Source organism: Pyxicephalus adspersus, chromosome 8 (genome assembly GCF_032062135.1).
Source record: "Pyxicephalus adspersus chromosome 8, UCB_Pads_2.0, whole genome shotgun sequence".
Classification (NCBI taxonomy): domain Eukaryota; kingdom Metazoa; phylum Chordata; class Amphibia; order Anura; family Pyxicephalidae; genus Pyxicephalus; species Pyxicephalus adspersus.
The window spans coordinates 25556098-25580692 of record NC_092865.1 but is presented as its reverse complement, the minus strand read 5'-3'; the positions used below and the strand labels follow the sequence as shown (position 1 = coordinate 25580692).

Here is a 24595-nt window from a genome sequence, read left to right as displayed (position 1 = left end):
TCCTCAGCATAATGCAAATCGCCTTTTCAATGATTATCAATGTTATATCGAGTTTTTTTTATTACTTTTGAAATCCATTGGTTCACACAGTGCCCTTTTCTCATCTCTGGGGACATATTTAAAGTAAAGCAGGAAGTCTAGTTTTAGAGTGGGTCCTGGGTGTGCTACATTGCTAACGTGCTGCATAATACTTTGTTTTTCTTAATCTCTAACAAAAAGCTGATGCTTGTTACCTATCAAATTATCCATTATAAAACAGACATTTTAAGCCAGTTGGGGATTTTTCCACCATTGACTGAATGTAGATTCACACCAGTGAACTTTATACAATGCTACTGTGTACAAATTACAAGAAAAAAAAAAGGTCACTTTTTGTTTTCCAGCCCACATTTTTGGACTACTTGAAGCCACGCTCTTGGACCTGCCATCTTGATGAGTAAACTGAAGAACTTTTGAAATCCACAAAATCAGAGACTCTGGCAAACAAAAAAAAATCTACTTGCGTTCACAATTTGTTACTGAATGTTTTGTACCAGTTCTGGAAACATCCTGTAGTCGGTGACTACAGCTTTTGTAAAGGATTCAACTACCCCTTTTCATAACGAGCCACCTCTTCATATAGACAAGCACCAGCGTTGAGCATCATCTCTCGAATGATACAGTTCTTCTGATGTCTATACTATTGTACATTCCTTTAGCCTCCGATATACTGAACTTAGTTTACAGTGGAAGTTATTGACCTTCTTTTTGGAACATCCTAATTTTCTTCCTTTTGATCTCACGTGTGTTCTTGTACTGATTAATGGTTGTGCCTATCAAGCAGGACCTTGAAATTCATAGGCATAACTTTGCAGACTGATGTTCTGGTGCCTTTTGCACATTGTACTTTGACTGAATGTATTCCCATGTGAAACCAGCGTAGCATGATTAGGCCTGTAAAGTGCCACATTTAGCGGATAGAGCAACCTTTACAAATGCTGCATTACAGAACAATAATGAGTTATGTAACGTCATTACAACCATACCACATATTACCAAAGATTTTCTTAACTTTTTTTATACATTTTTTTTTTTTTACAATGGTATTTTGATTTGCCTTTATTAATATCAGCTATAACTATCACTGGTTATTTAGTCTGCTGTATTATATATCCTTATTTAAAGATTCACCTAAAATATTGTTTGGAGAGGGACTATAATTGATGCATAGGACACTGTAACTCATTTAATATATCAAGGCAAGTTTGCACACACACAACTATTCCCCCCCCCCCCCTTTTTTGTCCTTTTCAGAGTTGCAATGTGACCTTTAGGGATTTGGCTGGTTCAGATTTTCTCATCTTCCTTCTTGATGTAAAGCATAAAGAAGTCATCCCCAGGATTCTTTTAGATGTGCTTGCCTCCAAGACAATTTTTCAGTTGGTTGACCACGCAAAGAAATATGCATGTGTGCAGAGAAGCTGGGGATGCATTCTTTCAGCAAAATCATTTCTTTACCCACATGCTTTTTGAAAGTTTACTGAAACCCATTTGCTAAGAAATTTGGTTATATACTAGTATTGACACCTGTAAATTAAATATTGAGGAGGTATAAAAACAATTCTATTTCATTGCAAAGCTGTACTTTTTGTTTAATGTTTTTTGGTATTGATAGTTACAATAAAACCACCTGATTTAGTGCTGATCTAAAATACACTGGTTGAGCTTCAGTTATCCAAGTAGTGCTAACAGAATAGTGTTAGGATAGGACTATTTACTTATTTGTCTGCCTGTGCACAACAATGGGTCATCTCTTCTACCTGCTGATTTATACTGTATGTTACTGATGTCACGATGGCTGTAAATGAGCTTACATACTCAGTATTGCAAGAATGCAGCATGTGTTTAAATAATCGGCATATAAATACAATGCAAGTCTATGAAAAGACATAGGGACAATTATTTTTAATGATCGTACATTGTTTAATTTATTTTGGCCATGAAACCTTGGCCTGACGATTGCACACATTGCAAACCAAAATGAAGGACTTGTGTAAATAAACAAGAATCTGTGTGGTGGTGATTTGACTACAAGGTACTTTGATCAATCAATGCAAGTATATCTCTTTGATCACCAAGAGCCTTCGGAGCATGGACAAGCTTGGAAAACCCACAATATACTTTGAGTGGATCGTCCTTGAAACTTCTGCTTCTAACTACAATTCCTCGTACCATCCCATGTGCTGGTGTTCTGCTGTATATTTAGTTCTGTAATGGGACGTGTTGATAATGTAGTGGGGGGGAGAATTCTTAGTTTTGCTTTTGTGTTGGAGTACAGTGCAGCTTTTGTTGTGAAATACACATTCCTCGATGGTATGCACTTTACATTGTGTCAAAGCCACAGCATGTGGAAATTTAAAGTGTATGTGTGTAAATTAAGCAATTATGGATAGAGTAGGGAACTTGGAGTATTTTTTGCTGTCTTTGTCCCACTGGTGAATCATCTTTTCATTTCCTACAGAAAATGCAATGGCAAGCAAGAAAAAACTCCTCAAGGTGAGGATAATCCCCTTATTGTAAAGTTGACTTCACCTGATGATTTACTCTTACAGCTTGTTTTGTTGCAACTCTCTTCGTTTTTTGTTTTGGTTACAGTGGTCATCATTCAAACAAAGAGGGGTGAATGTCTCCAGTGGGGACATGGGCAGCAATATTTGTTCAATATGGGCTAATCTTTACCACACTATCCAAAACTAAAATTTACCTTTACATACACTTGAAATAGTTATTGGCTGTACTTGGTATGCCTAATTACTATCCTAATTAAAAAATGACTTTTTATTTTTTTTTTTTTTTTATTTTACATGGGTTATTTCTTAGGCTAGCCATGTCACTGGCATATCGATTGGCTTTCCAGTATCCATGCAAAGCTAAAAAGACCAATTGGTCGGAGTTGGTCTTGCAGTTTGCATGTATGCCTTGCTGGTATACTGCTTATACAGGGGGCATTTTTACTGTGTTGTCCTACACTTGTTCTAATTTGCATTCTGTACTATTTGACAGTGTTATTTAATGTTAAATTAATATTTTGGCTTGATTACTGGATGCTTTAAAAACAAAAAAAAAGACTGTAAACCTTTTCTAGCAAACAAGAAATCTTCAGTGGGGTGCAAGAAAAAAGGCTTTACCTTTACTATCCTTACTAGTCCTTAAATATCTTAAAATATTCTGATTCCACTGCACACCATGAGCTTGTCACAGTGTACATTAGGAGCTGCCACAAGTTTACCATGGTTGGAGGACATCAAGCATCATCTAGACCGTTCCTTACAAGCCTGATTGTTCCTGACCCTTCACTTTCTTTTATAGTATTCAGTTATAGAGGCTCAGCATCATCATGTTGGCAAGCTAGCCCCTTTCGCCAGCTATTATCTGCATGTATTGCATAGAGAAGAAGGCACAAAGACCTAGTGATGGTGTCACTGAATATAAAATAAGGATAGTTTTAGACATGCAGGAGAGAAAAACAATGTTTTAGTTTGGAAAAATTCCACCTACAGTGCATTGTGGATGATCCCACCTCAAGAGTTTCTCATCCCGCTTGCAAATTAGAAAGTTGATTTTCACGTTATTGATTGATTTAATTGATTTTGACATTATTCATCCAAGCTTCTGATGTCATTGCTGTAATAAATTATATATATATATACCTAAGAATAATCAGAGTTCACAATGCTGCTCTGTGTTCTTTATATTCTATGCACTATTTTTAAAAGTTTGCATTTAGCTTTTAACCTAAAAAATGCCTCTAACATTACGCAGCAATTTTGTAGTTTCCTAGTTTAATCACCTAATCATCATTTCATCATTGTGGTGGAAATTGATTAAACATGCTTTTTGATTTCAACCACTTTACAATTGTGTGGTCACTGGAATCTGAAAATTAACTAAAAGGGTTTTTTGATCATTGACAATTAATCATTTGCTACCTTGTGAACTTTCTTTTGCTTAGACTCTACTGAAAAACATCACCAGTTAGAAAATGTAAAAAAATATGTTGGGGCAAAATAAAATCTTAGCCAATGCACGTTCCTAGCTTTTGGTTTGTGAGTCACCATAAATGCACTTCACTGCTATTTTTAACTGTTTTGGGCTATAAACAAACATCAGACTTGTGTTGGAGTTGTCTCTTAAGAGTACTAAATCCTTCCCCTCCTAAACCTAGGGCCTTTAGAATACTTAGAATGGCAGATGACATCAGAATCTTTATGAAAAGTCAAAAACTGTTAGTTATCTGGTAGGCTGAAGGGACAATCTACGATGATACTAAAAATACGATGATGGTAGCAGAAAACCGTACTGAATGTTTTGACATCCGTACTACTCTAAAACATTGAGCCAACACTGTATCTACAAACATTGTGCCTCTGACATGCACACCAATCATTATATATAGGATTCCTTTTTGTTTTATTTCCTAAAGAAAGGTTTTCTACTTTTAGTAAGCAGAGAGATTGGTTTGGTCTTCTGTGGACCATGTCGGGTTTTGTGAGCGCATTGAGGTTGAGCATAGAGGGAGACACAAGTCCCACTACAGAGTCTCTTGTTTTGTTCCTCATATGGAGCTGATTAATGCCTGGTCATGAGTCCATGTTAGAGTTGAAGGATTATTCAAAGAACAATGACCGCAGCTCTATGCATGCAAGGCAGTAGCTGTATGTATAAGCTGTCATGCCTTGTAATCCAACCAAGGTCTTAACCTAATGTGTTAAGCAATGTACACATGCTAGATGCATGTCGCCCAAAATAGACGGTGATAATCTCAAACAAAAATCTAGTGTGTGTACAGTGGTTCCCCAATGTCTTTTAGACAACCAACCAGGAGCGACTGCTGTCATTTTCTTTTGAAAGTGAATGCAGCGGGGTATTGCTACAGCACTGGTTCTTTGTAATGTCACTGGAAATTGCCACAGAAAATTTTTCCAGCGACAGACATTTGACATCTCTCTGCACCTTTACTCTAGCGTTGCTCTTCATCTTGATATACTAAAATGTCTGTGGGAGATATCTATTCTTACAGAAATAATTCTGTATCAATTCTGTAGCCAGCTGCTCCAAGATGGTCAATTGCTTGCTTAAATTATTAGTTTTAATTCTGTACAAATATGAATGCCTTTGAAAAGATAAGGCTCCATGTATATCTGTTTCACTATGTAAGGTGACTTTGTTATATGTATTCAGCCATTGTTTTATATGGTCTCCAATTTCTAGCATGAAATTGACTTCTTAACTATCTAGAACAAAGGGTAACTCTAATGCAAGCATCCAGATACATCTGTATAGAGGACCCAAGTCCATCCATTGCACTCTAAAAGTGCATATATGAGAGGAATATGGACACGGACATGCAGCTATACCAGAATTCAAAGTGCAACATGTCAGTGAATGCCATAGTAGTCTGTAATGACCTTTTGTGAACATGCAAAAATCTGATCATACCTGGCTTGTGAATATTAGTTTAGCACATGGTACAAAGTTATTTCTATGCTATATTTGGATTAGGAAGTTTACCAAGCTGTGATCCTAACCTGGCCCAGAAATGTGTTGCTTGATCATTTCTGTAGGTACCTTAAGATGTGAATTAGTTATAACTTTAGGCCTGGTTTCGAAGTGCTGTATTACTGTGTCAAGTGCCGACAAGCCTGTATACTTGTCATTGGTAACAATGTGTTGTCAAGTCACATATGTATATATGCATATTGGTGGGCTGGCTCTGCCAGACTAATCATTTTGTATTCCGTCCTTCAAGATATTTAATTCTATGATAACCCTTTCAGATGGTCCATGGAATGGTGGTATTGACAAAAAAAGGTAGGATTGCTAGCCTTATGCTGTCTTGGAATCTAGGGAAAATGAACCATATTTAAGAGGGAATCATAAACAGGTAAAGCAAACCAAGTAGGAAGACCAACAGCAAAATAAGAAATTTGTTGTGTTTGCTGAAGAGCAATGGTCACCGCTATTCTATTCACTGATGTCTGGTCTACCGCTTCATGTCATTGTTCCTTCTGCTGATCACTGCCATCAATATGGCTACATTAATGATGGAGGGTGGGGGATATTAAGGAAACCCCCAGGTGGGAAGAACCACATTGCACATCAGGTAACAAGCTATATTAAGCAGCTAGCCACTGCTGATCTCCAACACAACATTAGATGCATTAGTTGGCACCACTGTGTATTGTGGTTCCTTCCACCAGTCCTTTAATGATGTACAGATTGGCAGAAGATTCAGATTGCCATGGCCTGAAGGGTTGTATAGCAATGGCGGTGGTGTGCCTTTAGCTTTAACACACTGGGAAAATGTTTTCTCCTTTCACAGGGAGCTTCCGTTCCATCTTTTAACTAGCAGCAGGGTGGACTTTAAAAAGCTGTAAAGCTTAACTGAATGAGATTTGGTTTTCTAAAAGCTTATGTTTTAATAACCATTTAGCCTTTTTTTTTTTTTTTTTTGTATTTTATTTTATTAAACGATTGAGTGCAGGTACTTTTAGGCACTTCCTGTCTATATGCACTGTATCCATTGTCTGTTGTGCATAAGATTGCTCTAAGGATAGGCTTCTAATAGACAACGCCTCTTAATATTTGCCCATATGTCCACTTGTGTACAAGTGACAGGGCAAGGGCACAGTAAAGTAAAATGGGGTAACAGGTCGCCTGATTAGGGGGGCCCCGAGTGATAACCAGTGATCTTGCTATTAAGGTTTTTGTTTTAAAACAAGCTACCCAATCAAAAAGTTCAAAAATTACTTCTGAAATTACATGCACATGGTATAATTTATGATATTTTTTTCTGCAGTCAATCATATTTTTTTATGTTGAATGGTCTAAGCAATGCAATATGATTTGTTCAAGTGGTTTCTGTAATTGACTGTTTGCTTGCTAAAGACTCATGTTTAAAGCATGAACTATTTTTTTTCTGGAAAATAAAGCTAAAGTTCACTCTGACAAAAATATGTATATACACCTACAGGATTACTCAAATTCTAATTGGTGTATGTTATTTTACAATGATATCTTTCAATGAAATTACTGTACAATATACTGAATAATGCAGAGTGCCCTCTGCTGGTTTGATGCTGTAACTGAAAATAGGAAATGTTGCAAACTATCTATTTTTTTCCGAAGACTGATAGTTTTATGTATTGTAGAATAAAGGGACCTTTGCAAATAAATAATTGATTTATGTTTTCTAAAATGTGTTTTTTTGGAATTGTTCCATTATTCTGAATGATACGCTGGTAGATATCTGGTATTTAATTCACAATGAAGTTTAATTTACTAACAACTATGTAGAATGTAATGTGAACATTTAATATGTTGATTTACATTTCTTCCTGAAAAAGTTAGGGCTCTGCTCACTTCAGTCTTTCATTCATTTTTAATTTCTCTTGCAAAGCTAAGTGAGCACATATTTATTTTGCTGAACATAGACATTTACTTATCCTAAATAGAAATATAAAAAAAAACTTGTTAAAAAACTATAGGCAATGCTACAAAGTCCATTTGTGGTCTTTGCTAAAGGATCGGACTTTGGGCAAAGACATGGATTGAGTTGTGCTACATTAGTATCACCCTTTTGGCAGAGACCAACATAATACCCCAGAATCTCCTCTTTCTCCCTTGCACATTATGTCAGCTTTGGTTGTTACTGAAATCCGTCTCGAGCAGTCCAGTTCATGTTTATACCTTTCACAAGTGCATCTAAAATATCACCCCCCTCCCTTCCCAGAATAAAGAGCTGGCAACTTGAAGGCCCTTCAATACTATGAATGGGGCAAACTTAATTAACTTAATCATGTCTTAATCAGCAGTGTATCTACAGACAAGAACTAAAAACAAAGAAAGCATCTGTTTTGTATACCTGTTTGATTTAATGCAGTTCTACAGATCGATCCTCAAATGACAAAATAATGGATACTGTCGACATGTACATTGAGACCTTGTGGTAAGCATATAAAATACAAAACAAATAAATACAATAAAACATTACTTTTCCAATATAACCTGTTCAACCCTTTATTACCCTGCATAAGCAATGTAAGGAGTTTTTAGTTCTTCCATGTGGAAGCCACATATTTACTTCAAAACAGAACTAAACTCTGCTTGTCTTGCTGTCACCACCATCTCTGCTCAGTCTTTTTCTGGGTATGGGATCTCCAGCCATTCTAGTTACTGGGCCACATGGAAATGGAAGTTTGTCTATTCCTGTAAAAAAGCATAATGCAGGAAAGACATGGCATGTATCCTTTGCAAAAACTGCCTGTCTTTTAACATTTTTTTTGAAAGAAAGACTTATCTTGATCCTTTTGATAAAGGTTAATATTGAGTTTCTTACTTGCCATAAATTTCATTTTGTGCAACACATCCCCACAGCTAGTAAGCAATGCATAGTGAAAGTTTGGAAGTTTCTTTTTGCTTTCCAAACAGCATGTCTCTAAGACACTACTGGTACACAAAAACAGATTCAGCAAATGGATACTGTTAATAAGTTTAAATTGATCTGGTCTCTTTTTTTTTTTTTTACGATCGACTAGGTGCTATTGACATTAAAGTTTCTTTCTTCTGTGGAACTGTCCCACCCTTAGTTGCCACTTCCCTCTCTCTTTTCTGTCTCCCTTTGTCCCAAGTTTAGTTTAATTTTTTCTTGTTTACATTCACCCTCCCAGCTGAAACCTTGAATTTGTGTTTTATTTGGATGATTCATAACCCCAATAACTTTTTACATTGCATACTTTATGATCTACACTCTAGGTCTGTTCATGTATGATTCCCCTTTTTCATTGTTTAAATCCCACATCTGTTCACCCATGTTTTGTATGTCCTGAGCATGTATTTGTCTTTTTCTATGTTTTAGTATTGTAGTTTTTCAATAAAATAGTAAATATACAAGCTGCTTTTTGTTGAGATGTCTTTTTTAATTCAGGTTGCTTGATTTACATGCGGCTCTCTTATTACTATTAGGTATTTATTTAGAATAAGCATGCAGGTAAAGCACATGTAACAAAAGTAATTTAAAAAAAACTCACCCTTTTATCTACCCTGAGGGACTTTGACTTTTAATATCTATACTTGGAGGACAGTGACTAAGAAAGTGTAGAAGCTAAAGGATCAGCATAACAGTCATTCCATTAACATGTTCAAAAGAAGGCCAGCAGTAGCAGCCCCATATTTCCCTTATGAGAAGTTTATTTTAATCAGAACTATTTATTACTGTACCTAACATGGTTTTGTTAATAATCGATCAAAACTTTACAAATTGCCTTTAGATAAAGGGGTTGTTTTACCATTTTAGATTTCATGTTGTGCTCTGCAGATTAAGTTAGGTCTATAAATATTTGGACAGAGACAACTTTTTTCCAATTTTGGTTCTGTACATTACCACAATTCATTTTAAATGAAACAACTTGGAGACTTTCAGCTTTAATTCAGTGGGTTGAACAAAAAATGTGAGGAACTAAAGCCTTTTTTTACACAATCACTTGTTCAAAAGTAATTGGACAAATTTAAAAAGCTGAAAATAAAATTTTTAATTTCTAATACTTGGTTGAAAACCCTTTGCTGTCAATGACAGCCTGTAGTCTTGAACTCATGGACATCACCACATGCTGGGTTTCCTCCTTTTTAATGCTCTGTCAGGCCTTTACTGTAGCGGCTTTCAGTTGCTGTTTGTGGGCCTTTCTGACCCAAGTTTTGTCTTCAACAAGTGAAATGCATGCTCAATTGGGATCAGATCAGGTGACTGACTTGGCCGTTCAAGAATATTCCACTTCTTTGCTTTAATAAACTCCTGGGTTGCTTTGGCTGTATGTTTTGGGTCATTGTCCATCTGGGTCACTGCCATCATTCTGGTAAAGGTTGATCTTGGTTTCATCTGTCCAAAGAATGTTTTTCCAAAACTGTGCTGGCTTTTTTAGATGTTTTTGAGCAAAGTTCTTGAATTTTTATTTTAGCAAAGTCCAATCTAGCCTTTCTATTCTTGATGCATAAGAGTGGCTTCCACCTTCTGTGATTACTTTCATGCAGCCTTCTCTTTATGGTAGACTTGGATATCAATACACCTACTTCCTGGAGAGTGTTGCCCACTTGGTTGGCTGTTGTGAAGGGGTTGCTCTACATGGAAATGATTCTGCGATTATCCACCACTGTTGTCTTCCGTAGACGTCCAGGTCTTTTGGCGTTGCTGAGTTCACCAGTGCTTTGTTTCTTTTTCATGATGTACCAAACTGTAGAATTTGCCACTCTTTTTTTCTGTTTTTGCAGCCTAGGGATGGCTTGTTTCACCTGCATGGAGAGCTCCTTTGACTGCATGTTGTCTGATCACAGCAAAATCTTCCATATACAAGCAAACTGCCTAATTTATATTGACATAACAAAGGAATTGCCCACACCAGCCCATGAAATAGCCTTTGAGTCAGTTCTCCAATAACTTTTGAGCCCCTGAAATGAAATGATTGTGTAAACAAGGCTTTAGTTCCTCACATTTTATGCAATCTTTTTGTTCAACCCACTGAATTAAAGCTGGAAGCCTCCAGTTCAACTGCATCTGAGTTGTTTCATTTAAAATTAATTGTGGTAATGTACAGAACCAAAATTCGAAAAAAGTTGTCTCTGTCCAAATATTTATGGACCTAACTGTACATACACCTGACCAAATGAAAATGTATATACGTTCATAAAATATAATACATTAAATGTTGATATTTGTAACTTCATTTTTTTATCATTTTCACCTATTTGACATTTAGGTATTGAATATGACTATTCTGCAATCCTTACTTTATTGGTAAGTTTATAGCAATTCCATATTTTTTGACAAAACATACAATTTTGCATTTTTTCCATGTATTATACATTAAATTTGTGTCTGATAGAAATTGTACAGAGACATAACTGGGGACCAATCAAAACATTGGCTGGGCCCATTGGATGACCGGTTTCCCCCTGACCCAGAGGCTCCTGATTTTGTGACACAGTAAGTCCTTGCTGGATTGTTGACAGCTTCGTATTGCCAGTAATCTATGAATGAACAGCAGTGGCATCAATATATTGTACTAATTGTTTTTAAACATATTTTGAAAACAACATGACATAAGTTGGGTAACTAATATTTTCTACTATTTAACAAAAAATAAATCAAAAGAAAAAGATTTTAAAACATTTCTTGCAAAATAAATGTAAAATAAAAAATGTAGCTTACTAGGTTTTCTACAACACATACATAGTAGAATGTTTTTACTTTCTCAAGCTTATGTATAAAAAATAACTATCTCTCTTCCTTTCATATCAATTTTACCCACAGAAATGGCAATTTTATCCACTAGGGCAACTAAAAAGCTTAGGTTAAACAATGCTGGAACTTTTAAGCTAAACGTAAGCTATCTACTACACATTAATATTTAGTATTCTATCTTAGACTAATCAGTTGGAACTTTAGTTGCCCCATTGTTAAAAAATAGGGTAATATTTACAAAGTTTAGTTGATTAAGCTGAAAAGTACATTTAAACAGATGAACTAAGGCTATATACAAATGTCAGATGATTCCCACCCGATATGATTGAATCATCTCTGGCAAGAATCTGACGTGTGTACAGCAGTTGCCTGGCGTCATTCATGGATCTATCCTGATGGATCTATGAACAACCACAATGCAATCAAGGGAGAGGAGCTCCTTTCTCCATAGAACGGAATGGTGCTGTATGTACCATCACTTTTTTGTCACTGGGGATAAAGAAAAAGCAGTTTTACTAAAACTTTTTTTTTTTTTTTAGCTCTCTGTACACAAAGGAAAATGGCAGAACTCAAGTCCAAATTCATATTAGCAATGTCACTGCCTTGATTGGTTCACAATGGCTCAAATTTGATATGATTGAGAAACAGTTTGGAAAAATAAGGTTGACAAAGCACCAGGACCCGATAGATTACATCCACGTGTCCTCAAAGAGCTGAGCTCAGTATTTTCAAAGCCATTATTTCTAATTTTTAGAGACTCTTTAGTCACTGGCATTGTACTGAGGGATTGGCGTAAGGCCAATATGGTTCATACCTTCAAAAAGGAAACAGAGTCATTACCAGGTAACTACAGACCGGTTAGTTTAATGTCCATGGTTGGAAAGGTCCTAGAGAGTTTGATAAAGAACCACATAGAGGAGTTTCTGCTAGAAAATAATACTATAAGTGATAGCCAACATGGCTCCAAGAAAGAAACAAAACAAATATACTCTCTTTTTATGAGGCAGTAAGTAAACAGATAGACAGTGGAGTAGCAGTTGATATAGTGTACTTGGACATTGCTAAAGCATTTGATACAGCACCCCACAGACGGTTAATATGCAAGTTAGGGTTAATAGGTTTAGAAAAGTCAATCTGCAAATGGATAGAGAACTGGCTTAAAGATCGCATCCAGAGAGTTGTAATTAATGATTCATACTCTGAATGGTCTAAGGTTATTAGTGGTGTACCCCAGGGTTCAGTGTTGGAACCTTTACTGTTTTAACCTCTTTAAAAATGATATAGAGTTTGGGATTAAAAGTACCATTTCTGTGTTTGCAGATGACACCAAACAATTGAATTAAGTCCATACAGGATGTCTAGATTCTACAAGCAGACCTGGGTGTACTGCTTGATTGGGCAGCCAAGTGGCAAATGGCATTTCATATTGATAAATGTAAAGTTATGCACTTGGGGCTAACAACATCCATGCTTCATACTGTCTAGGGGAAATACATATGGGGCAGTCAGAAAAGGATCTCGGGGTTCTGGTAGATCATAGACTTAATAACAGCATGCAATGCCAACCTGCAATATATAAAGCTAGCAAAGTACTTTCTTGTGTTAAAAGAGGAATAGACTGCAGAGATGGAGACATAATTCTGCCTCTGTACAAAAAATACATTGTGAATTTGGAGAGTGCAGTGAAGGCAACTAAACTAATTAAAAATAATGGGGGAGCTCCGCTATGAGGAGAGATTAGCTGAACTGAATCTATTCTCCCTTGAGAAGAGACGTTTAAGGGGGATATGATCACCCTGTATAAATATATAAATGGTCCATATAGACCTAAATATTCACATTGAGATCATTAGAAAGCACAAGAGGGCATGCGTTCTAATTCTGTCAGTTTTTTGATGCAAAAAGTGATCCTATTTTTTTTTGCATAGAAATTTTTGTTTATATTGTGGGCCTGTATTTATTAGGATTAACTCCCGGGTATGATAATTATATTTATTTATTATAATCATACATTATAATACATAATTATAAATAATTTAAAAAAAAATAATGAAATAATAGACAACAATGTAATCTTAAAATAAAATATAAAATGTTCTTTTATTTTTATTTCATGTTGTGTGGTTTTTTTGTACTGTAAAAACCATTGTAATCTGCTTTTAAATTTCCCTCCCAGACACACCCCCCAATACATCACCACTCACATCACCCAGAAGATAACTCATCCTCCCGGGTGATGTCCCGCCTGCTCACAGAGACGCTGGAGCTGCTGCTGCTCTGCATCTCCAGAGAGATGCCAAGCACAATGCGGGCGAAGTGCCAAGCAAAGCCGAAAAATCTACTAACAGGAAGCTAAATTATATCAATATTGCAGAACTGCTACTAGCTCAATACAGTTACATACACAATATAAGAACATGTTCATAATAGGATCTCTTTTAGATTTTTATACAGTTCAACTTACAAAGGCAACACCAAAATAAGTATCTTTATTTTTTTTTTTTTTAAGTGATACAACCATATGACTGCCATAAGTGCCTTATGCCGGTATTAAAGCTTTATGAATTGAGCCTCCAATCTGTTACTTTTCATTATGTTAGGTGTAATTAGGTTAATACAATATTTTGTTTACTGAGATACTGGATTTGGCACTGATTGCTTTTTTTTTAGTTCTACAACTACTTGATCACTGAAACAGTCACAGCGGTTCATAAAATTTACATTGAGATTCACTATTTTTCATTGAATTGTTACTTCTCTATCTTGAATAATTTCCCTTCTTTTGAAATGTTTTGGACATAGCACCTAACATGGCTAGTTAAAAATTTAACCTAGGCATGTACAGTATATTTTACAACAAATAATGGTTCCAGTGATTTTCTTTACAATGTGTCTTGTTTTTGTACATTCCAAATATTGGTTTTCTAAAAGTTTTTGACCTCAAAAAGACATTAATTTGGTGGTTTTCTAACGCTGACAAGGTATTTTGTATAAATGTATAAAAAGAAGTCTTGCAGGAGGGAACTCAGGACATCTTCCTAAAGCAGAACCTTAAAAAAAGAAGATCAAAAGAGGGACAAATTAGAGAAGAAAGAAGAAAAGTAGAGACTTTTATAAGGTACTCACAAACTTTCTAATATAAAACTTTTTATAAATATAAAACTAAAATTTTTTATTGAATTGTAAATGTTAAAAAATGTTGGATAAAAACAGTATTCGAATAATATAAATGGATTATATCATAACACTTTCAGTACCATTTCAACTTTTTGTATCTAAAAAGCAAACGGGAGTACAGAAATTAGAAAGGGTCTCCCTTTCAACAACATTTTGCCTAATAAGGCTTCCTCAGGGGCGTGTGGAGGACCCCAAAGCAACACTAAAGGAAAAAAACAACAAAAACTATATTTGCAAATAAACCAAAAAATACAATGTTTTATCAATCTAAAGTCAGCACAAACAGGAAATGGCTTCTAAAGTCATTATATTATCTTGAATTGATCACTTACAGTTGATGGTAAGCGTCAGCAATATTCAAATTCTTTAAAAACAGTGAATATAAGCTGCTGGGAATTAATGCAGATCCAATTGATTAGGAAATTGTTGTGTTCTAGTGAAAACAAAAAACAACATGTACCCAAGGTTAGTAACCATGTATGTGGTTCTACAAAAGGCATGCATCAGTAATGGTGAGACTTACTTGTTGTGGCTTGCAGATATTACATTGTTAAGTAGATCTTGTTTATGCATATAGTTACCCAGGGGTTGTCATAAATATCATAGATGGAGCTTTTGCAAGGATGTATACAACTCCCCAATCTAGTAACTAACTGACCACCAGCCGTACTTTAGAAAGACAACATGGTAATTTAGACGAATAACTATTAGATCCAACTTCAAATAAATTGTCTAGATCTGTGATGCTTAATATCCGCTACATTTAAAGACAATGAGCTTTAAACATGAGCAGATAGGTAAATCAATAAAAACATGGTATCCTACCTATGTTATTGAATAGCAGGAGGAAAGAAAATGCTACCAAGCATTGACATGATCTATGATCCAAGGGAAGGTTATCGATCTAACACCAGAAGGAAAAATATAAAGAGAAAAGTGATGAAAAATTCTAAACTGACTCTCCTGGATATAGGACGCCACTGCTAGGGTACAAGCATATACTCATTAAGGACGTAAAGATAATCTGATTCACAGCTCTCCAGACTCAATTATGTACTGGTGCTGTAATCAGAGAGTTTAAATATACAAACATAACAGGTGATTCATATCACCTGTTCTATCGAATGAGAATCGCGGGATGGATGGTGTCTGGTAACTTCTGTCTTAGACTCTCATGGGATTACACAAGTTTTGCTAGATCACAAAAAAAAGGTCTATTGCTACAATTGTTTCAATACCCATCATCTCACCTTGTGCACTTCTGCCCTTATTTGTGGGCGATTACAAGTCCCTTCTCCCACACTTATGTGATGAAAAATCCTGATAGTAGGATTGTGTTCACATAAAGAAGGAACATAGATGTTGCTGTCGTTAACAGTATACAAGGCATACCTGATTCATGGGGCTAAGTTTTTAGTATTAAGGGGAGAATACAACCCCAATATATTGTTAAACTAATTGAAAGAGAATGTTTGTGTACATTTATCAACAAAAAAGGAGAAGTCAAAAAAGGATCGAAATGGATAAATTTATGTGGTCTATTAAAAGTGTTAGTGCTTATGTTTATAATTAATTGTGGGTCAATTAGATATCATTTTCCTAAAGAATCCAAAAATATTAAAATTATAAGCAGATTACCGCAAATAAATATTATTATAGATCAGGCTCCCTCACCTGGCTTGGAGACATATATCTTCTTTGTTTGCTAGGCCCTGGATATCAGACATATTGTCCAACATCCAAACTAGGGGTATGCTTGCAGTCCTCACCACTAAAAGGGGGAGAAGGGCCGCAAAAAAGGGGGGGAGCCTACTATCGTATGAGCAAGCGCCCTCCCATTCTTCGTGAAATCTAGAGCTCAGAAAAAGAAAAAAATATTTTATTTTTCAAAGTAAAAGAGTGAAAAAAGAGAGGGGAACACATCCTAGTCAAAAAATGGATCAACAATAGAAACCACTTCTCTTGAACATAACCTAGAAGGTCCTTTCTTGGTTTCACAAGTTTTCACAACATAACATGCACTTACATTTACTCTGTACATAGATATTCATGTATTATTATTATACAGAGTCAATTTAATGAATATAGTCATCACATGAAAGATGGTAATTAACATTGACTTCTAACGAAAAAATTGTCAGCACCCATATCTACGTAGTTATGATCTCATAGTCAGTAAATTGAGATATAAACACAATCAAAAAAGAAGAATATATATTTAAAAAAAAGACTTGAAGGACAAGACATCATTTAGACCAGGTGGTACCAGGACATTAAGATTGTAGATCTATTTGGTTTCTAATTGTAAGAGAACTTGTAAGAGGAGGATCTAAATTTCCTCCTCTAGGGTTGGGGGAAAACTTTCTCTAGGACTGAGAAGGATATTGTCAGCCTTCACAAAGGAGAGCTCTCTTTGAGGGAATCTTGATGGTGATTAACTGGGAGATCACACACCCATATATCGGTAAACGGGATAAATGTGCCTTTTAGTTTATCTGCAGAAAAGACAGTGGTAAATGTCCAATGACCTTGTGGATAAACAGTAGAGGCAAATGTACAATGACTGGGCAGATAACAGTGCTGGTAAATGTCCAATGAGTTTGCAGATAACAGTGGTGATAATAGATTGCAGACAAACCTTGGTGGTCATACACAGATGATCAGATGGAGAGCGGAAGATGCATGAGTAGCGAGGAGCAGGAAACAGGAATCAGCAACCAGGAATTAAGAAACAGGAACCAGGAAACAGGAAGTTGTCACGATCAATCCGCACTGGAAGTAAATCATGGAGCCTTCATATAGTGCCATCCTAGTCTCTGAGTGGAGCTTGCACTGGTCACTGGTTGCACTGTGAAGAGTAAGGATATGCACTGAGCAAGTGTGGTGCAAACTGAGCATGTGCAATAAGGTTCATTTAGACATTTGTGACAGATATGATCGTATTGTCAAACTTTTGTGCCATGCCTACATGATGACTGATCGGGGTGGTCATTTACCCCGTATTAATGTGGTACAGGTGCTCATAGATTCTTTTTCTGAATTGCCTCTTAGTTTTACCCACTAAAAACTTTCCACAAACACATGAAATCAAATAGACTGCCCCAGAAGTGGAACAGTCAATGTGATGTCTGGGTATGTGCCATTTGTTAGGTAGAAGGAAATGTTTCTGTTTACTAAGCCATTGGCACTGAGTACATTTGCCGCATCGCACAGTCCCTGGTTTCGGCAAAGTGTCAAGTTCACTGGGAGCTTTCGAAAAATGACTATGAACCAAAGTATCTCTCAAGGAGCTTGATTTTCTATATGTCACAGTTGAATAAGGGTTAAAGAATTTCCTAGTTTTCAGATCGCTCAGTAGAATCCCCCAATGTCTCTTTAGGATTTTTTGAATCATGAAAGACTGGTTATTAAACGTGGTTATGATTCTGACCTTGTTCTCCTTGCTTTAGTTTGTGTAATGAGAGTATCTCTTTCTTTTGAGAGAGCTTGTATGTAGGCTCTCTTAAGAATCTTTTTGCTGTAACCCCAAGGTAAGAGTCATTCTTGTAACTCCCTGGATTTGTTTTTAAAATCTACAATATCAGTACAATTCCTCTATAACCTTAAGTATTGACTTATAGGTATACTCTTTTTGAGAGAGTAAGGGTGGGCACTTCTCATATGTAAAATGGTATTACCCCAGGTCTCCTTATGATATAAGGTGGTACTTGGACCACCAAAATCAGTGATCGTGACAAAAGTATCCAAAAATGGTATTTTACATCTATCAAACTTCATTGTGAACTTTAAGTTGTAATCATTCACCTGTATCTCTGCAAAGAACCTTTGCAGGGCTATTTCAGTGCTGATCCATATCATAAAGATTTCATCTATATAACTTTTCCAAGAAAAGATGAACGGTACATATGGCTTGATATGGGGACTCCGAAACAATTCATAGAACTATTTGATGAGGTCTTGGGGGATAGGTCTGTACCAATCTGGATTGCCTAGAATTCTAAGACACATCTGTTCGTATTTCTACTAACCCATGACTACAACAATACTACCCTTGTCGAATGGTTTGATTACTATATCATGGTTGTTCTTCAATTGTACAAGAGCTTTACATAACTCTGTGGAAAGGTTGTCTGGCAGATTAGGTAAATGAGTATGAAGTTGCTTAACATCTTCAGATACTACATCCATAAATGTCAATATATGGGGAAAAGATGTTAAAATAGTAGGAATCTGAAAGCTTGTTTCTGGTTCAGTCTTCCTGCACTCAGTACCTGTATCTTCATTTTCTTCTAATAGCTGCCAGTGAGTTCTAAGTGTTTTGAAATCAGCAATGTTGAATTCCTTAAACTTTTCAGACAACCCGAGCTTGTTAACATTTACAGATTTATTATACATAGGCTTCAGAGCCAAATTTCTTGCAAAAAGATTAATGTCCTTAACTAATTTGGTTGGACAAAAGGTGAGTCACAATTACTTTCGTCGGGTGTCAACGTATAAAATGAAAGACTTACAATATCTAGTTATTGTTTCCCGGTTTCTTGAGGTATATGTCCATGGGACTTGTTCTCCGTGTTGGAGACAAAAGAGGAGGGGGATAAAGACCTAAAAAATGCTGGGTTGATTTAGAGATAGCCCCTAGTCTTTTGGTGCCTTGTTGAGAATGGGGTTCTGATGTGTGAGTGAGTGAAACTGATCGCCCCAAAGGCAAGAGAGAGTGCTCAAGTGTAGGTGCTTCATGAGTAGCAAATTGGGTCTTGGATTTTTGAGATATACTATGCGAAGATATGCAAGGAGGGTCAGTGGGTAGCTTTTTTACCTTAAAAAAAAAGTGCCTTGTGATCTATGGGAAGCAGAAGAGGGTAAGGGAAATTGCAAAAGTCGATCGCAAAGGCAGTGTGAGTCGATGCCCTGCCTTACCCCTCCCTGCTGTTAACCAGAAACCCTGCTGTATGTCTATAGGGATGCTGGGGATGTCTTTGAGTGCGGGAGAAGGCTCGTGTAACAGTGGGGAGGGAGGCAGAGAGGGCGGGGGGGTCAGTCTGAGTGCAATATCTGTGCAATGTTCTGCCATTCGATTTCTTATTAGCTTCAGTCACTTCTGTGTAGTATACTCAGTATATATGAAAAAAAAAACAGTAAATGTTTAGCATTTTTATTGTTGGTAGATCATTCTGACTTGGTCGTTTTAAAAGTAGCTTGCAAGCAAAAAATGTGTGGGCACCCCTGGCCTACAGGGTAAAGAGAGAAACCAAGGAAAAAGATCCTTACTTCTGAATCTTATAACACAGAATTTCTCAAATTCTGTTTGTTAGAAGAGGTAAACACTGTTTAGTTTAAAATACAAGATATATGGTTCCATCGATATGAAAATATAAATAAAATAAATGACTGTGTTTGGTGAAGTGGCCAATGCGGTAGAGGTCTTTAGCGTACCACTGGTGTAAAGGCTTGGTTTGGAGGTCAGCGGGCAGGCTATCATCCATATCTGGGTTGTGTTGTTATGGCTCTGGCAATTCTCCAGCCTGTGATGGCAATCTTCAGACCTCCACCTAATAGTCCCAGGTATGGAATCTGCTGCAACAAATAATTTTATTTTTTTTAATACTGAAGTCATTGCTGCATCTTAAAAAAAACTTGCCAAGGCTACTGTTACTGATATGCTTCCGATAATTGGGGCTACATATTTTTACAAACACATTGGCTTTAGTATTCTCTTTTCAAGAACAAGTGTGCATCAGGTTAAACTTCGAACACCTGATGTGCATATTGTATTTTAGATCGGTTCAATTTTTCATGTTTGTTTTTCATGCTGTGTGCAGTTATTGTATTTTTGATTTTATACATTAAATAAATAAAAAAACCCAGTGGGAAAGATATTCTTTCATATTAATCAAGCTAATGTGCTTGGAGGTGCAAAGTACAACACATATCTCTTTCTAAATGGCAATGTTTAACTCCAGGGGAATTTCAATTTTTTGATAAATATCCTATAACAGAGTAGTAAATTAATCAACTATTTAAAATAGTGTTGCAAGAGGTAGACTTCAAAAAGAGGACTTTATCCACTTGTCAAGGTGCATTATATGATTTCCTATTAATCTTTAAGTAAGAATGATAATGAATGAAGTTCAACCCTTTTGCTGGATATTTCAGCATCATTCAGAAATAAAGATTTGCCAGCTCCTGGCTATTTTTTTTTAGCTCCTGATCTGCTTCAGCTTTCACCTCCCTTTTGGGCCTGTTTGGTACAGTCTAGGTCTTGTGCCTCCAAACAGCTGGAGAGCTTTCATGAATCAGGGCCATAGTATATTACAATATGAAAACAAAATTAGTTAGTTATATCCTATATTTCTAATTGGCTGTGGTAACACAACATTTACATTTTAGTCCTTAATTTGTGTACCATGTCCCCAGATAAGTCCTATTTGTTTATTTTGTGGTATGATGTAGCTTTGGTAACCAATTAAATAATTAGTAACTGTGACCAATTAACACTTAACATTTTCTTTTATATATTATAGAACAATGTTATAATAAAACTGTACACATACCTTGACTAGTTCCCCAATGCATTTTTCCTGTAAAATAATGCAGTGTTGGAAAGGTTTAAGAATCATAATTAAAGCTTAAACAAACTTTCAACTTCTAAAAGCTAAATACAATTAAGGTGAAATTCAAATTACAGTTTTACCACAGTAACCAATCACAGTCCAGATTTCATTTAGTTACTGAAACCAGAAAATTATAATCTTATATCTCAATGAATCCTCCCAAAAGCACCGGAGCTGGTTTTACTTTGTGTAGGATTAACAAAGTAATAAATTGATTTATTCCTCATTATACAAGTAGAAAACTAGAAAGATATATATTCTTACCGGATTGCATGTAAATTGGACTACATTGTTTACCAATCCAAAAGATTCCTACAAAAAAATGATGCATATCATTAAATTTTTGCGTTATATTTTTAAATTCATAATTTATCAGCAAACTTCAGCTAGTCTGGAAATGCAAGTAGCAGAGACGTACAAAATGACAATGCTCTATAAAGTGTTGAATGTGTGGAAATCAAGAGACTAAGTCTATGTTCACACTGCAGTAAAGTTGTGGTGCATTTACTACTTCCTCATGCCGGGGAAGCGCTGCGTCTTGGGAGACGCTACATGATAGTGTGGAAAGGAGCTCACAATCTAATGTCCCTACCATAGTCATATGTCATTAATGTAGTCTAAGGTCAATTTTTAGGGAGAAGCCAATTAACCTCACTGCATGTTTTTGAGATGTGGGAGGAAACCAGAGTACCCGGAGGAAACCCACGCAAACACAGGGAGAACCTGCAAACTCCATGCAGGTAATGTCCTGGCTGGGAATCATGTTCTATGAGAAGTTTAAGGAATTCAACATTGCTGGTTTCAAAACATTTAGAACTCTCTGTGAGCTATTGGAAGAAAATGAAAATACAGGTACTGAGTGCAGGAAGACTGTACCAGTGACAAGCTTTCAGATTCCTTCTTTCCAATTTTAAAATCTTTTCCCCATATATTGACATTTATGAATGTAGTATCTGAAAATTTTAAGCAACTTCATACTCATTTACCTAATCTGCCAGACAACTTTTCCCCAGAGTTACGTAAAGCTCTTGTCCAGTTGAAGAACAACCATGATATAGTAATCAAACCATTCGACAAGGGTGGTAACGTTGTAGTCATGGATTAATAGAAATAAGAACAGATGTGTCTTAGAATTCTAAGCAATCGAGATTGGTACAGACCTATCCCCCAGACCTATCTCCTAGGACCTCATCAAATAGTTCCATTAATTGTTTCGGAGTCCCCATATCAAGCCATATGTACCATTCATCTTTTCTTGGAAAAGTTATATAGATGAAATCTTTATGATATGGATCAGCACTGAAATAGCCCTGCAAAGGTTCTTTGCAGAGATACAGCTGAACGATTACAACTTAAAGTTCACAATGAAGTTTGATAGATGTAAAATACTATTTTTGGATACTTTAGTCACGATCACTGATTTTGGTGGTCTAAGTACCACCTTATATCATAAGAAGACCGGGGGTAATACCATTTTACATATGAGAAGTGCCCACCCTTACTCTCTCAAAAAGAGTATACCTTTAAGTCAATACTTAAGGTTATAAAGGAATTGTACTGATATTGTAGATTTTAAAAACGAATCCAGGAAGTTACAAGAACAACTCTTAGCTCCCGGTTACAGCAAAAAGATTCTTAAGATTTGGTAAACAGGCTCTACAAACTCCTTTGTTATATGCAGCACTCTTATTGGACTGCACGGGTCATCATACAACCTACAGAGACGGACATAGCTGCGTGGCTGTGGTCAGCACATTTAGTTAATTTTTCTGTTGGAGTTGTTCACAGGTATCAACGCAAAATGAAGCAAGGTAGAGAACAAACAAAATTGCAAAATAGTAAATGCTGAACTAACTGTTTTCCCCATTACCATTCTGTTTTAGCCACTGGTCCATAAATGCCATGTGGTAATGCAAATCTGTTGCAACAGTATTTATGTGAGTTATGGATATAATTAAATATGTATATAATTAATGCTAAGAGGTAAATCTATCATTCCTACTTATTTTAACTAATAAAAAAAATGTGAATAGCTTACGCGCTTGGCAAAGGTTGTGACCAACCAGCACAAAGAAGAAGAAGATGAAGGTCTTCATTGTTCAGGTCTTTTGGTTCAATCCAAGGTACTGATGACACCTGAGTGGGGCTCCTCTTTTTATACCAAGTGCTGACATCATCAAAAATATGGCTATCTAAGACTTCAAAGGTCAAAACAGTCATGTTAGCCTAAAGGATTAAAATAAATATTGGATCTTGTTAAGAAAACATTATGAAGTTGCCAAAAGTTTTCCCATCATAAACTGAGATGAAGATATTAAACAAAGTATTGTTTTAGGATTTTGGTATTTTTTGTAACTTGTCCAATAAGGACTTGTTATGCTTATGGTAGGAACATTGTTTCTTGTATGACAAAGTCAACATGTTGGAAAAATGCTGTACAGAAATACCCAAACAGTCTTTTGAGACTGGAACAAAATGTTAAAAAATGTTGGCATTTATTTGATTTACAAAAATAAAATATTTGTGAGTGCTTAGCCAACATTTTGATAGAAAATTCAGCATTGATACAAATCACCATGACCTCATAATAAGGGTGCCCTAGGGATAGTTCACAGGTTGCAATCCAGTTACTGATTCTTCACTTCACTGTCTGTGAGTGCAGATTTACCAATCAGTTTTTCTGATGATCATTATTATTTATTTATTAAACAAGATTTATATAGCGCCAACATATTACGCAGCACTGCAAATGAAATTGGGGTCGCAAATGACAGAGCGTGACACAGGTAGAGTAGAGGACACTGTCCCGAATAGCTTACAATTTATTACACTGGTCAACAAACATTTTCCTGCCAAACATATTAAAGTCATTTTAGGTTATGTTTGATGCACAGATTCCAAATATGGTATTGGTTTTGCTAGATTAGCTCTAGTTTTCGAAATATTGACCTCAATAATAACCTCATAAAAAACTAATGAAACATGAAAATTAAGCAAAAATTAAACTAGATGCCTACGTAAACAAAATAAAATGTTTGAAATACCTAATGTCAATATATTTCCATATTCAATTTATTTACAGAACTAATCACAAAGAAGTCATTGAAAAACTCAGTTTTCGTGATTTCCTTTTATGCCAATGATCAGGACAATCACATTGAAGGCTCCAGCAGTAGTCTGCCATCATGTTTCTATCCCATCTGTCCTGATACCTTTTCTTCCATCACCTTTATATCTTGATGGAACCTCTCCCTTGTTCCTCACTGAAATACCTAATGTTTTCTGGAAATTTTTGCAAATTGCTATGGAGATAGTGTATCATTATGCTCATAGTAGCGCCCACATTTTTAAAGTTTAAGAGCAAGTTCTTCATAATTTTGTGCTTTATGATTACCCATGAAGTTCTTGACAACCATGACATATCTGTGCCAGACAGAAGCTTTAGTATCAGTCATGTAACTTGTGAAATTTGAATCATTTATCAGTTCCCGAATCTGGGGTCCATCAAAGATTCACTTCCACTGCTAACTCCTGG

General features: G+C 36.0%; 1 protein-coding gene and 1 long non-coding RNA gene across 4 annotated transcripts in view; one reads left to right on the top strand and one right to left on the bottom strand.

The window, feature by feature from the left end:
- The window catches only part of SOAT1 (sterol O-acyltransferase 1), a 38764-nt gene extending 31527 nt beyond the window's left edge, over window positions 1-7237 (top strand). For all 3 annotated transcript variants that reach the window (XM_072419828.1, XM_072419826.1, XM_072419827.1), the window contains exon 16: window positions 384-7237. In XM_072419828.1, coding sequence (XP_072275929.1) covers window positions 384-440 — 57 coding nt within the window. In that variant the 3' untranslated portion in view covers window positions 441-7237. The remainder of the gene's footprint in view (window positions 1-383) is intronic.
- A 6155-nt stretch (window positions 7238-13392) lies between these two features.
- Window positions 13393-17159, bottom strand: LOC140336208 (uncharacterized). The gene is made up of 3 exons (XR_011921835.1): window positions 17088-17159; window positions 14782-14882; window positions 13393-14322 (listed from the first exon to the last, which is right to left on the bottom strand). It is a non-coding gene; the product is annotated as an uncharacterized lncRNA (long non-coding RNA).
- Window positions 17160-24595: the final 7436 nt, after the last annotated feature.